This window comes from Gymnoscopelus braueri, assembly GCF_963280865.1.
Source record: "Gymnoscopelus braueri genome assembly, chromosome: 15".
NCBI lineage: Eukaryota > Metazoa > Chordata > Actinopteri > Myctophiformes > Myctophidae > Gymnoscopelus > Gymnoscopelus braueri.
In genome coordinates, this window is record NC_137620.1 from 18694748 (window position 1) to 18709747 (window position 15000).

Sequence of the window (15000 nt, forward strand, 5' to 3'; positions counted from 1 at the left end):
ATGAGACCTCTGCCTATGCACTCCATACTATATGTAATCTTGCGTACTATTTAATGAAACAAGAACTATTTGTAGACCCAACAGACCGTCCTTCACCTTTGGTTCTGTTGTTCATCACGGAAGAGTTTCCACGTGCGAGCAGCGTGCTGGATTTCCGTCTGCTGCGGTTTTAATTTTCCACTGGTGTGGACGTCTGTGCAAATTAACAGTAACAAGGAATGGAAAAGGGAAACTACGGTACAAGAACGCTAAAGAGAACGACATAAGATGGCTTCTCTGTTGTCTTGCCACTGTTTCTTGGGCCCGAGGCAATCTGGTTTCAATTTAGACACACACACACACACACACACACACACACACACACACACACACACACACACACACACACACACACACACACACACACACACACACACACACACACACACACACAACACAGATGCCTGCTTTTTCTCATTTTGTGGTTAGGGCTGGATGTTGGTCTCACTTTCACTCTCCAACATAAACCATTCTCTCTTCCACCTTTTCCTGAGTGGATGTGAATGAAAGCATGAGGGTGGGACCTTTCCCCTTTTTGGAGGCATGGCACACACAAGCAAGCTCACCTTGGAGCCTTATTTTCCTACGAGCCGCCCAACCCAAACCTTGAAAAGGACAGAATCCCGGAAGGGACGCATAACTGTCATAACCAAGACAGGAAATTAAAGCTGTTCATTCCCGTCCAACGACCACAGCGGCCGATGCATACCAAAAATCACCAGCCAGTTCTTTTACTGTTTCACCACTGAGCCAAGTGAGGTTTTTATTCACTTTCACCCTGGCGTCCCTATTTCGGGCATGACATTATATTGTCAAAAACTGACAAAAATGGCAGATCTGCAAGCTCACAACATGTTGCATCGCGACACATAGATTTATCGTATGACGAAGCATAATAGTGCTTAAAGGGATATTTCACTTTAAAAAAAAATTGGGTCATTTTATCATCTACTCAGGCTTTTGTGAGCCCCCCAGACCATTTTTAAGTTGCTTGATTCAGTATTTAGATGTATGATATTAATTGTATCAGACACGCCCCCTTCCTATACAAACCCATTATAACTTCAAACTCCATTTTAACCATGTTAGATTTATCAAAAACACCCGTCCTTGGTTCTGGTGACTCACCCCGCCCTCCTAATACGCGAGGGGGCCGTGTTTTTGCGATAACTTTTTTCATTTATTTTATTTAAGTTTTTTATTGTATTTAATTTTTTTCATTTTCCAAAAATAATATTAAAAATAATATATATCAATATCAAATATCTAAATACTGAATCAAGCAACTTAAAAACGGTCTGGGGGGTTCACAAAAGCCTGAGTAGATGATAAAATGACCCAAAGTTTTTTTGAAAGTGAAATACCCCTTTAAGTGGTTAACATAAAATAGAATATCCAAACTATGACTGGTTGCGTGCCAAAGTGTGTCGGCATAGTCGGCGGACACCCAGCGTTTGATGGATGGTGGGATCTGGGTGTTGGCGTGATGGTGGTGGTAATATCCCACCCTGGTAGTAACACTGTAACGGGCTGGATTAGGTGAATGAATATTGGCTGTGTGATGACTGTCAAAATCCTATCATCCCGTGCCAAGTACACTTATCCAGAGCCGCGGCGCAGAGTATCTTCTGCCAAAAACCGCAGCCGCGTTTAACCCATTAAAACCGGGAAAGCATCTGTGCCATTTTAGATTTTAGTTATATATATGTAGCACATTGGTTGGCTATTCAATAATAGCAGATATACAAGCTCATCGTGCCACACTATGAGTTTGTAGATCAGCATTTTTTTGCAAATCTTTGCATATATATATGTTTAAAGCGAAAAAAATTAACTAAAATCTTTGCTTCTGGGGGTCCCTTGAACAAAATGTTTTTGAGATGGGGGGGTCCGCCACCAAATAAAAATTGTGTGGTCCTTGACATGAAAAAATAAACCACTGATATAGTAACATACTGTAGTTCTTTCAGAAAACTCTTTGGATTTAGAAGGCATTTGTAGAATCGGCCTCAGGTGTTAATGGGATAAGATGAATGAAAGCTCGCAGAGCTGTTGGATGACAGGGCTACAGTGGAAATAGTGACTGATTATGATGATGATGATGATGACTGCACAACACAATAGAATTGTTTGTGCCTGGCTGCCTGCATGGGGAAACTTGGTTCCCGGGGCCAACACAGAAAACCGTACGCATCATATACTGTACAATATTGGACAACACCATGTGGTCGCTGGATACGTGCCTTTCTTTCTCACTCTCTCTCTCTGCCTCTCTCCCTCTTTCTCTCTCTCTCTCTCTTACGCTTCGTTTTCCACATTTCTCTTCCTCCTCTCTGACCCTCCTCTTTATCATATTCTTTTTCTTCAACGACTCGTAACTCTCGCTCCCTTCCACCTCTCTCTTTTATTTTTAACTCCTTCTCCTTCTCTCTTTCTCTCTCTCTCTCTCTCTAACTCTATCTTCTTAACGTGAACAATCCCGATGAGCATGGTTGCCTCTGCCATTGGAGTGTGAAATGAATGTGTGTGTGAGGATTGGTGAATGTGAAGCACATTGTAAAGCTCTTAGGATAAAAGGCAGTATTTAATTGCAGTATTTAATTGCCATCCATTCCAATCCTTACCCCAGTAGTTCCCAAACTTTTTAGCTTGAGACCCAAAAGAGAAATTAGATGTTTGCCCGTGACCCAAACTAGTGAAAATAGCAGATCTACAAGCTCACAAAGCGTCGCTTCGCGCCGTGTTGTGAGCTTGTAGATCTGCTATTTTCACAACTTCTTAAACCTTTTTTTACATTTATTTATGGATTATTTGTTTTTCATCTTATGAATTTTTTTTGTATTGATGAAAAGTTGTGATTTTTTTAACTTTTTTAAATCTTTTGATTTTTTTTTAAAATGTAGAAACAAAAAAGCTAGACTAGGCCTGTCCCCGACTAAGGATTTCTATAGTCGAATCTGATTGGCCAATAGTTGCCTATATAGTCGACTAATGCAACACCAAAATCAGTCTGATTCGACCGCCAATCTCTCAGTCGAATCATGCAAATAAGATGTTATGCAATAGAGGAACATTCCATTTGGGCTGTAGGGGTGCTTAAAGGGGAAATCCACCCCTTTTCAATATTTAACTATGTCATTAATATAGCATAAAGGAGTTGTGTGGAAATAAGAAAAAAGTTCCCCCCTTTCTGTGTTGCCTTGAACTGGAGGATTGATTGTGGGTTTAACATTGCAAATTACACTGTGATGACTCATCATGGTGTAATTTAACATATGCTTAGTTTCTCCTAATAAATCATGATGTATATCCTATTTTTGGCAAACTATTATTTAATTAATATAACAAACGAGGCCAATCTCTCAGTCGAATAATTTAACAAAACAATTATAATAATAATTGAAAAACTTTTTTTCTTCCATAATTCCACTAAGAGATTGGCAGTCGACTCAGACACCCCTCGACTGATTAGTCGACTATTCGAATAATCGAGGTCAGGCCTACTCGAGACCCTTTAAAAATGTGTCCCGCAACCCACATATGGATCCCGACCCACTGTTTGGATAACAGTGCCTTACCCTCCCTCCCTCCTTCCTCTTCCGCCCAGGTGAAGCTGACCTTGGAGACGGTGGGCCCCGTGGAGGGGGTCAGGGGTGGCGAATCCCCGTCTGCCGTCCGCAGGCCGAGGGGCTCCCCGCCCGTCAGCCAGCTGGTGCGTCTGCTGTGGGGAGAGGACACTGCGGAGCTGCAGATGTCCATCGGTCACGTCCCGCACATCGCCATGTACCTGTCACTCAAACTGGACTCGGAGTCGCCGCAGGAAGAGGTTGGTGTTTCACGATACAACCCGACCAGAAGACGGAATTTGGTGGCTTAAAGGGATAGAAAAAAATCCTTTTTACTATCGATGGATATTCTGTTTTTTTTTGTGTTTTTTTCGCATTCCTGAGCCAATCATTTAATTTGATGACCAGCAGACCGGTGGTCAGCGGTTCCGGTAGGAGACACAAAGGAGACTCTTTGTGTCGCCTACCGTAACCGCTGCCGGTCATCAAATTATTGGCTTAGGAATGTAACAAAAACAAAAAAATATCCATGAATTCAAGTCTCCATGGGGTGACTAATCGATAGTAAAAAGTCATTTTGGGGGTCAACTATCACTTTAAGAAAAGACAAATTAAACACAGACTCACACATACAGTATATAGCCTACCATATTTTGACATGTTGTCAAATACCAAGATTATAGCTTGCGTATGTCCATGCATTAGGGGAATAGCCACGTAAACTGTGTAACAAATAAGGCAGGAGTGGTTTTACAGGAATTGAAGGAATTTGGTGTCAGGCATATCCATATATGGAGCAGGCTATGTCAGTTATGCCCAAATCTGGGACTATGATGTCAGTCCTGGATGTTTCGGTTATCTCCATATATGGAGTTCCCAGGAGGGGTGTTCTGATGTCAGAGTACGTTTAGGAATCTCCCTTTCTAGAGATTCTATGCTGTCAGACTTCGTAGGTCGATCGTCTCCATTTATGGGGATCTCTATATCGGGCCACTGCTTTACGTGAAACTTAATACATTTCCCACGGGAACCATGGGCATACAATGCTAAATGCAGGACACCTGCATTTAGCGTCAACTGCGCAAATCGATGTTGTGTGGCAACGGTCTGTTTTGCTTGTGACATCAGACCTGAGTTCGGTCTGCCTATATAAGTTGTTGTGACAGCCAGGTAAAACTGTGAGCAATCATGGCATGTTTTTTGCGGTCCAACATCAGAAATGTTATCAGCGCACAGTTACGAATGTCATCCAATGGTGGATCTGTCAGAGCGGCAGGTGGAGCCTTTGGGAAGAAGCAGGCTGCTGAGGAGGAGATGTACTTCAGGCGGAAGGAGCAGGAGAAGCTTGCCGCGCTGAAGAAGCGCCACGAGGAGGATAAGAAGGAAATTGATTCATTAGAGGAGAAGCTGAACCAAGATGGGACTAACCACCATGCACCACCTCCACAGTCCGCTGCGACCGGGCAAGGGGCCCTACCGCAGTAGGGCCCCTTGCCCGGTCGCGGTCGTTGCAGGGTTTTGAACAGTTTGTGACTTGGGTGGTGCTTGTCCTTGATGATGCGCTTGGCTTTGACCACGAACACATCAGAAGACCTGACAGAAGACCTATCATGACCCCTAAATCTAATGACTCGACTGACCCGAGTTTTGGACTACAAAATACATTTGTGATGAGCATGTTATTTTCCGTTGTCCAAAACCCAAAACTCAAATGCCTTTAAGAACAATTCCTTAAAAAAGCTCTTAGAGACACTTCTTCTGTCGTCTCACTTTAGAATCAGAATGTGTTCTAATCTAGTCACATATCCACAGTCCACATTTTTCCATCTTTAGTTTTTCCATTGGTTGTATGATTACTTAATCCTGGCTTTGCATCAAAAGCAACCCTCGTCTTGAGCCCAATTATTATTTTTTTGGCTATTCTAAATATTGATTTCTATTTCTTTTTTCTCATCAAGTCAGGGCCTCTTTCTGAAACGGATGGTGTCTGCTTCATTCATTGCTCCCCAATGATTCAATAGTGAGTTGTAACTAAGTGTGTTTTGATAATTGAGTGTAACAAAATTACTTCAGCCTCTGCATAGGAAACCCCGAGTGCTGCAGTGAGTGAAAAGGTCTGGCTCACTCTCAGTTTCTCTTAACGCTTTGGAGAACTACCGCTCTGGACAGCATCCAGTGGGGCCTGTGGGTACGACTAACAGAAAACAGAACCAAAGGAGAGAAAAACGACAGGGAGTGAGAGGAGCTCTTGTGTGGAGCATAGCTCCTGTCTACAAATGCTGGGTTAGTTTCTGTGAAAACTTCATTCCTCCCCGAGGAGAATCAACTTGTGAGCTCTTAGCCATAAAGAGCAATAATTCAAGCCATTGTGAAAGCATAAAATCCATTAACACAATGACGAATTTCCTCCCTTTAAATGGATCCGTCCGCCATAAAGTACTGTCCCGCAGAGCCAAAGAACAGCCCACTGTGTGAATGTGAAACCGAGGGGGAGAAAGAATTACTTCAAGATTTAACTCCTCTCCTTGGCAAAAGCATTGTTTTGGAGAGAGTATACTGTATACTTTCACATTTATGGGTTTAATTCAAGTTGACATGAAACCTAAATCCCTAATTATAAGAGTCGGTTACTGACGTTTGACCATGTGGGTCAGAATCCTGTCAGAGGTCGGTCGGTCGGCCTTGTTCTCAAGTGCTAATCCCGGGCGGTGTTGCTCGTGCTCCGCTCTGCTCTGCGGGGGCGAGCTACACTTTCATTTCTGCCACGAGACCTCCAATACTGTGATCACGTATTCCCCTGAGGAGACCTAATGGCCGGTTGATGTTTTCTTTATGGTTCAGCTGCACCGTTTTACGGCTCTTTTTCTGCATAGCCGAACTGCAGGAGGAGTTTTCTTTTTTCTTTTTCGTTCTGTATTTCAGAGTACGGGCTGACCGAAGCCACATCAGCCAGCGGTCGATTCTGTAAATGACAGTGCTGTGCAGGAACCCGCGAAACTCTCACTTTGATTTCATGCGTCCTTTGATTGCAGGGTTGCAGAAACCAGAGGGAGGGAAACGTTGTGCTGTGTTTTATTTACTTTTTAAACGCTTTTAGCTCCGACTTCGTGCTGCTCATTTTTGCAATCGGGGTATCTTTTTTTTTACAGCACATTAAAAAACAAAAAAAATCCAGGAAGAAAAAATAAATTAAACACACCAAAGAATCGCTCCAAAATGAATGTTGCAGGGTCCTAGCACTGAAGGCATTTTGGAATGCAACAATAACGTTGCCATAAACAGTATGTATTAACTTTAAAATACATATTCCGGTACATGGCCAGTGCCTGTGTCATTATGGTGAGAGTGTCACATGCTCCCCTGACTAAAAATAGTTTTTAGAGAAGTTATCAATAAACACATTTATGTGGAATGGTTAATGTGAAACATTTGAAAAAAGGAGTAGGATATGCACATCCCCACAGTTTCTTTAAACACGGTGCTGGACCCAGATCAAATGAAGAAAAAAGGAAATATCCGCACACGATAGGTTGCTCTCCCGTCTTTTCTTTAATATTTTAACAAAACAACAACGTTATACCTGCCTGACGTGCCGTTGTGTGTATATAACCTATGTATATCTTTGTATTGTAACATTTATTGTGTTTTGGTGTATTTGATATGTTTGTTATTTTTAACCTATGGTTCAGAAGTATGGCCCTTTAATTGATGTAATTATTATTTTCTTTGGAGTGGAATCTCACATAGAGAACTGCATCCTACCTATTGGTTTATTAACTGATTGAGTGATGACACCCACTGACTCTGACCTACTTAAGGGTTCCAAAGCCATACGCCTGTAACTTGATGAAGCCCTGCATGAGCGAAACGTTGTTGTTTGGTTAAAATATTAAAGGGTCTACACCATGAAAATCACTTTTTTCTTGGTTTTTTTTTTTAATTCAGTCATTCCTTCTCATTTCATGGATTTCCAGAATGGGCGTGTCTGAACAGGCGATCTCAGAATGGAAATGTTGATGATGTCACAAACATTTTTGATGGCAAACCCAATGTTAAATGAAAAGTGCCCGAATCGCTCCGAAACGTTTTCTACCCCCCCTAAGTGGGGGTCTACGAACAAATACTTCGGGCTCGGATTTTGGCTCCGCCCCCCCGGAAGTGGGTGAAACAGGCGCCTCAAACACTTGGTGGAATTGTTCAAAAATGTTCAGTGTTTCTTTTTCGATTTTGTATTTTTCTTAGATGCTTCTTTTTATGCAGAATTTTTCCTTTTTTTATTTTTTTTTTATAATTTTTAAATAATTTTTAATAATAAAACAGACAGAATTGCTCAGTAGCCCCCCCCTGCCCAAGAGGACGTTTTGGTATTGCAGCTGAAAGTGCTGTATAAGCCAGAGACAATTGACTTGGGATGAGTATATCTGAGTGATGATTTAGGCTCAAACCTTTTGAAAAAGGTTTGAGGGACATTAATAATTATTCATTATTAAATATCAATTTTTTTTTTTAATTCATGGTGTAGATCCTTTAAAGAAAATGTGGGAGAGCAACCTATTATTGTGAAACATTTACCAGTGAAAGATTATATCAAAAATAAATAACGCTTGCGAGACTGGTTCAGGCAGATACACTCGAGAGGTTCCACACATGCGCATTACTATATGGGTGCTATTTATTGAGCATTACTGTACAGGAAAAGGTTGTGGGTTTGAAACTGACATAAGACCCACCACTCTCTCTTCCCTCGTGTTGTTCTTCACTGTGATGTCACAGTAAAGCCTTAACAAAAATGTATTTCTGAAAACACATTATCTTTATCCTTCGATATGGCTACTTTGCCATCAACGATATTAGCTCTTTTAACATTTTGGGAAAACTTCTCCTATAATGGCGTGGGCCAAAATAGGGATGCCAGAGTGAAAGTGGTTAAAGTGTGTGGTTCACTTTCATGGCATGTCTACACATAGAGTATATATGAATATATATATATATACATTTATTGAAGTGGTGGTTGTCTCATTTTTGGAACAAGACTCTCCCAAGTGTTTTTTTTATATCGTCTCTGTCAGTTGGAAACCTCATAATATGGACATATATTATTACATATTATGTCCAAAACTGTTACTTTTCAGGATTCAAATTAAAAAACAACAAAAGTGTAGCAGATCTACAACCTCTTCGAGCTTGTAGATCTGCCTACTTTTGATACTTTAGTGTGACGCTATATTATGATCAAGTGGGGCATTCATTTACGAAAATAAAACATGGAGATAAGAGGTTTCTGCCCGACAGCAACGATATGCTGTTCTTTAAGCGTTCCTGGCGGTCTTTTTTAATGTGGCTGGTGTCTGTGGATGTTGTTGACCCCTGGGGTGAATATCTTCCACAGGGCGTTCCTTCACGTCTTTGTTCTGGTTGCCAAGGCTGTCGCCAAAGGCCTTCGACCATTCAAGGTTTTCATCCTCTCCTCCCCCCCCCCTACCGCCCCCCCCCCCCCCCCCCCACCCCCAACAGCAAAGGAATACTAATGCCCTCCAGCAACTCAACGGAACCTTCTCTGGGTTCTCCGTTCAGTTCAGTTCTGTTCTGTTCAATTCAATTCATTGTGATGCATTGGCATGAACGTTGTATTAATAATATTGCTAATATGCTTAAATACAAAGGAGATAATTTAAAAGTCGAAACATTAATGATGGAAAAGATAAGTTAAAATGTGTATGTGTGTGTGTGCGTGCATTTCCCCTTTCCCATTTCACTGAATACTAGGCTAATAATCGACTAATGAATATGTCCATTTTATGTCCAAAAAGAGTGAAGCCGACAGTAAACCACAATATTGTTTTGAGGAGAAATGCAGGCTCTCAGTTCACAGATATACTTTAAGCTTTAATTATTCAAGTATGTATTGTATGGGTATTGATGATGTGGACTGGCAGGAAATGCGGGCCTATGCGAAAGAGATTTCCATTTGTAACCAAACTAAATCTATTCAGTTCAGAATATTACACTGTATACATATAACTCCTGCTCTCAAAAATAAAATGGATGCCAGTGCGTGACGCCCATTTTGCTTTAAATGCAAGACAGAGGGCCCGGACGGTTGGCGTAACCGTCTGGGCACCTAGGCTGGTAACCCAGCCTGACAGCGTGTCGCGGGTTCGACTCCTGATCCCGACGACCTTTGCTGCGTGTCACCCCCCCCATCTCTCTCCCCGTTTCCTGTAAGTCTACTGTTCCTATCAATAAATGCAGAAAAAGGCCCCAAAAATATATTTAAAAAAATAACGCACAAAAAGAAGGCAAGACAGAGATCGGTAACTACATTCACTGTCTTTGGTCCTGTGTGAAGCTTCGGAACTATTGGTCTGATATTGTAACAGAACTTTCTGTTATCTTTGGTGTTCCTATCGAGTTAAATCCCATGTGTCTTCTTCTACTTGGTCTCCCAGATGGTCGCATTGTAAATGTCAAACATAAAAGGTTATTCAACTTGCTAACGTTTGCTGCCAGAAAGAATATTCTTCCGTTCTGGATCGAGGACGTTGCTCCATCCAAAAGATCGTGGCATAATATTATAATGGGCTGTATCCCTTGTGAATGCATTACATGCATGTTGCATTCCAAGTTGGACACTTTCTATAAGATCTGGGATCCATATTTAGTTTATATTGGACCTACGCTGTCCGCCACTGTGCTTGGGGGATTTCCATACCAACGTTAGCCTCCCTGTATGCCAGCATTCTGTCTTACCAATGTCTTCATGCTACTGGTAACTAGTGTTTTCACAAATGCTATTTCAATTTACATGGTGTCTATCCTTTCTTTGTTAAGAGGCTATCGACGGCCAGGAGGCGGTTCCTTCGATCATATTCTTACTATGTCTTTGTACACTTTGTTTTCTCATTTTATAATGTTGTGTCTGAGCTGTTTTCTTGTTGTTTGTTGTTTATATTTTACACATTAAAATCAATATTTTGAAAACATATTTTGCCAAAAAAATATGTAGGTATTGGTTATATAGTAATCACTTATTGGCCAATGGAATCTTTGCTGTGTGTGTGTGTGTGTGTGTGTGTGTGCGTGTGCGTGTGTGCATGTAGCAGGAGATCCTGTACCAGTACCCAGTGTCTGAGGCGTCCAGCCAGTTGAAAGGAGTCCGGGGGATCTTCCTCACTCTGTGTGACATGCTGGAGAATGTCACAGGCGGACGCATCGCCAGGTAAATGTTTGTTGTTGTTTTTATGTATTATTAACACCACCAATTGGTGTGCTCATGTGCAAAAGAAATGTGATAACATGGTCCTTGTAGTTCCTTCAAAAGACTGAGTTAGCATAAATAAAGACCAAGACTCTAATTGAATTTAGGATTTTCTTTACTCTCTTTTGTGAACCCATTAGCATTTGTTTTTCACTGACTGTTCCCATCTCTGTCCCTGCTGCTTTTTATACATCCATTTGACCCTTAACACGTCTCCCTACTGTATCTCTTCTCCTGATTTTCCACGCTCGATCCTATGCAACCTGTTTCCATACTTAACCTCCCTCTTCCTCCTCCTCCTCTTCCTCTCTCCCCTCCTGTTGTCCTTCACTGCCATTCCTCCATCGCTGACTCCTTCACTTATATGCACGTTGCTCTTCCCTGGTTCCCTCCATCTCTCCTCTCTCTCCTTCATCAGTTCATCCCTGCTGCTGGGGAAGTACCTGGTGCATGTGGGCTACTGGAAGGAAGGCAGTAATCTGCTGGTCATCGGCCTGCCTGCTGAGAGGTAGAGAACGCACACACACACACACACACACATCCTTGGGTAGTACCAGGGGGTCCCCAGCTAAATGAGTTAATATAGCGTAATAACTGTAACCTTATCCATATTCTGCTTTGGCTATTCATGAGGCGCTGTGAGCTTATACATCAGCTTTTTTCTTTATCTTGAAAAAAAATTACAATGTGAATAATATTTTTTTTAAAGTATAAACTTTTAACACAAATCTTCACTTCTGGGGTCCCTGGCACAAAAGATATTCAGATGGGGTCCGCAGCAAATGACATTTTGTGGGTCCTTGACATGAAAAAGTTTGATAACTACTGGTTTAGACAGTGTGCTGTGTGTGGGGATGTCATGTGGACTGGATGCCCCAGAAGATTTTGATTTGAACAGCAGCCCTGCTGAGAAGCAGAGGGGAACAGTACAGAATACACACATACTAAACAGATTAGTCACATGAGGGTCAGCAGCCAGGAGGTTTCATAGGAGGCGCAGAGCATTTCAGGCGCTGTGGGACTTTGTGCATTTAATGTCAACTGCAAAAAGTGAACCACTTTCAACCTGGAGTTGAAAAATAGTTTGATACGTTTGAAAATTGCAGATCTGCAATTTTTTTCTACTAGGGGTTCGGGCCGCTATGCTGCCCTCACACTGATTCATAGTGTTGGGGGCTTTTTCAGAGTCAGAGTCTGTCTGTGTCCCTTTTGTGCCCATAATATGGAGAGATATCTGTATCTGTCAGTCCTTGTCCCTTTTATTCTCATATATGGAGATCCCTGATGTAAAAGAAAAACACACAAGACAAATCCAAATCACAGACTAAAGAAAACATATTTGTTTCATTACTCTGTGACGATTTATTAAGGTTTGAATGGGGTTTTATCCCCCCCCCCCCACCGTAAAATCCTGTTGTTCAGTTGACAGTTCCAAGTATGTGCAGTAGGTAGCAGTACTAATGTATCCTGTGTTTTGATCCCTTTGTTAACCCCTGCTCCAGGGTCCCGTTGCTGTACCTCCAGACGGTGGTAGGAGGTGTGGTCCGGACCCTCAAAGTGATGCATGGCTCTTTGGACAGGTTGGTTGGTTTTGTGCGGTTGTAGCCTTTTCCATAGCCCTGCTCCTTTTGACTGGGTTGGATCAGGGGCACCATAGAGGCTCCAGTCCGCCGGCTGTCATTTTCTCTGCTTAATGCAATATATACTGCAGTATAAATAGTATAGGTTGTCATAAATCTGAGCAGCGGGGACTTCCCACCTGGTTTAAAACAGAGCATGCATTGTCTGACTACCCCCCCTTGCTCAATCTCTCTTTCTCTCCCTCTCTCTCTCGCGCACGCACACACACACACACACACACACACACACACACACACACACACACACACACACACACACACGCACACACACATCGTCGTCTTATATTTCATAATCGTGACAATCCTATCTGCATGGATTAAAGTTCAGTCAATTTTACAAGTTTAAAAAGTATTAAGCTAGTGTTCTATTGCTTATTATTGTTCAGAGGCATCTTCCATAAAACCCTAATGATTTCGGATATTTCATAAACGCGAAAATTAAAGCCTCAATCTGCAATTTCTTCAACTTGTTGCCTGTATATACGTAGAACAATAAGAAAATCGGTTTAGAATGATAAGACGTCATACACATATTGTATCTTTTCAGGGTCCGCAGCCAAATACAGCCAAAATACAGGGTCCTTGACATGAAAATCATTGCTTTAATGCAGTGGTTCTCACCCCTTTCAGGCCGTGACTCTCCAAAATAATCATATTTGAACTGAGGACCCCCCAAAATAACCATATTTGAAAATAACCATATTAGAACTGGGGACCACCCACCCTGACAAGCACTTGGAATTGTAGGAGTTGAGGCATTACATTTAGTTTGACTCGGTTCCACAGATACATATTGTAAAAATAGACAAACTACAAGCTCACAACGCCTCGCGTTGTGAGGCGTTGTGAGCTTAATGTAGCTTAATGTGTCCCCGGCCCTGGCCTTTAACCCCTGTTGGCTCCCTGTGTGTCAAATAATTGATTTCAAAATACTACTGTTGGTCTATAAAGCTTTCAATGGTTTATGGCCAAAATACTGATCTTGTACGATATCATGAACCATCCAGACCTCTCAGGTCATCTGGGAAAGGCCTGCTTTGTGTCCCTACAACCACAAATAAACGCGGGGAAGCAGCATTTAGTTTTTATGCACCACATATCTGGAACAAACTTCCAGAAAACTGCAGGTCTGTTGCCACTCTTATTTCTTTTAAAACACAACTAAAGACCTTTCTGCTTGCTGCTGCCTTTGATTGAGTTATTTTTCTTTTTTACCCTCTTTTCTTTTCTCCTCTGCGCTGTAACTGTATCTTATACATTTTTACTTCTTTTGTTTTATGCATCCTAATGTAATTTTATAATTCTATTATTGTTTCCTTTGCTTCATGTTTGTGTAAAGCACATTGAATTGCTGAAAATGTTGAAATGTGCTACACAAATAAAATTGTCTTGCCTTGCCTGTTCTTGTCGTCCAGTGCGTTCTGCCAGGCGGACAACTCTCCCAGACTGGATCATTTCTTCTGCCTGTTCTTCCAGCAGCTCATCCAACCGTCCCGTTTGACTGACATCTCCTCAGTCCCGCCCCCCGACGTCTCGGGGGCGCTTTTCCTTGACGGCCTGCCTGCGGTCCGATGGCTCACTCTGCCTCCTGAGATCAAGGTGTGTGTGTGTGTGTGTGTGGGCGTGTGTGTGTGCGTGCGTGCGTGCGTGCGTGCGTGCGTGTGTGCGTGCGTGCGTGCGTGCGTGCGTGCGTGCGTGCGTGCGTGCGTGCGTGCGTGCGTGCGTGCGTGCGTGCGTGCGTGAGTGAGTGAGTGAAGAGAATGCGAAATACATATTTTTATGCCAAACATTGAGCTTGAATTGTTAACAATACTATTACTGCTATTTCTATCATAAGCATAATATGACGATAGTAATATTAATAATGATCCGATTTTATAGTGCTCTTTTCTCTGCTAATATTCCTAGAATGCCTGTTGACTAATTAGTCCATTCAATGTCAGAGATGAATTTGTAATGTATGTTGCCCTCTAGTGTCTAATATGTAGAACGACACCTCATTTATCACAATCATCCTGCAGAGTTGACGACTGCAACTGCAGACCTAAGCTGAAATCCAAACCCGAAAATCTCGGCCACTCGCTCACTCCCACTCGATCACTCCGACTCCAAACCGGATGTGCTCAGGGTCCAATTATTCAGTTGCTTCTTGGAGGAGGCGAGTGGAGTCGAGTGGAGGAGCCGAGGAGGCTCTCTACTTCCGCATTTAGCGAGTGTACATCAAGTGTAGGCTCGACCACTCTCCACAGCTCCTCCGCGGCAGACTTCCGCATCACGTGTACACGTATTTTTTGTTTTTTCCCTTCTCCCGTGACGTATACATGGTCCTCCTCCACATGTGGCCACACAAACAATGCTTGAAACCCGAAACCATGCCGAAACACCGGCTGCCCCCCCCCCCCCCCTTCACCCCCGCCGACCACTCGTTGCGCATCACACACACACACACACACACACACACACACACACACACACACACACACACACACACAGTGTA

General features: G+C 42.5%; 1 protein-coding gene across 2 annotated transcripts in view; it reads left to right on the forward strand.

Annotated features, from left to right (window-relative positions):
- Positions 1 to 15000, forward strand: part of intu (inturned planar cell polarity protein) — a 47058-nt gene that overhangs the window by 11351 nt on the left and 20707 nt on the right. For both annotated transcript variants that reach the window (XM_080451223.1, XM_080451222.1), the window contains exons 4-8: positions 3647 to 3865; positions 10706 to 10824; positions 11282 to 11371; positions 12366 to 12443; positions 13919 to 14102. In XM_080451223.1, coding sequence (XP_080307349.1) covers positions 3647 to 3865; positions 10706 to 10824; positions 11282 to 11371; positions 12366 to 12443; positions 13919 to 14102 — 690 coding nt within the window. The remainder of the gene's footprint in view (positions 1 to 3646; positions 3866 to 10705; positions 10825 to 11281; positions 11372 to 12365; positions 12444 to 13918; positions 14103 to 15000) is intronic.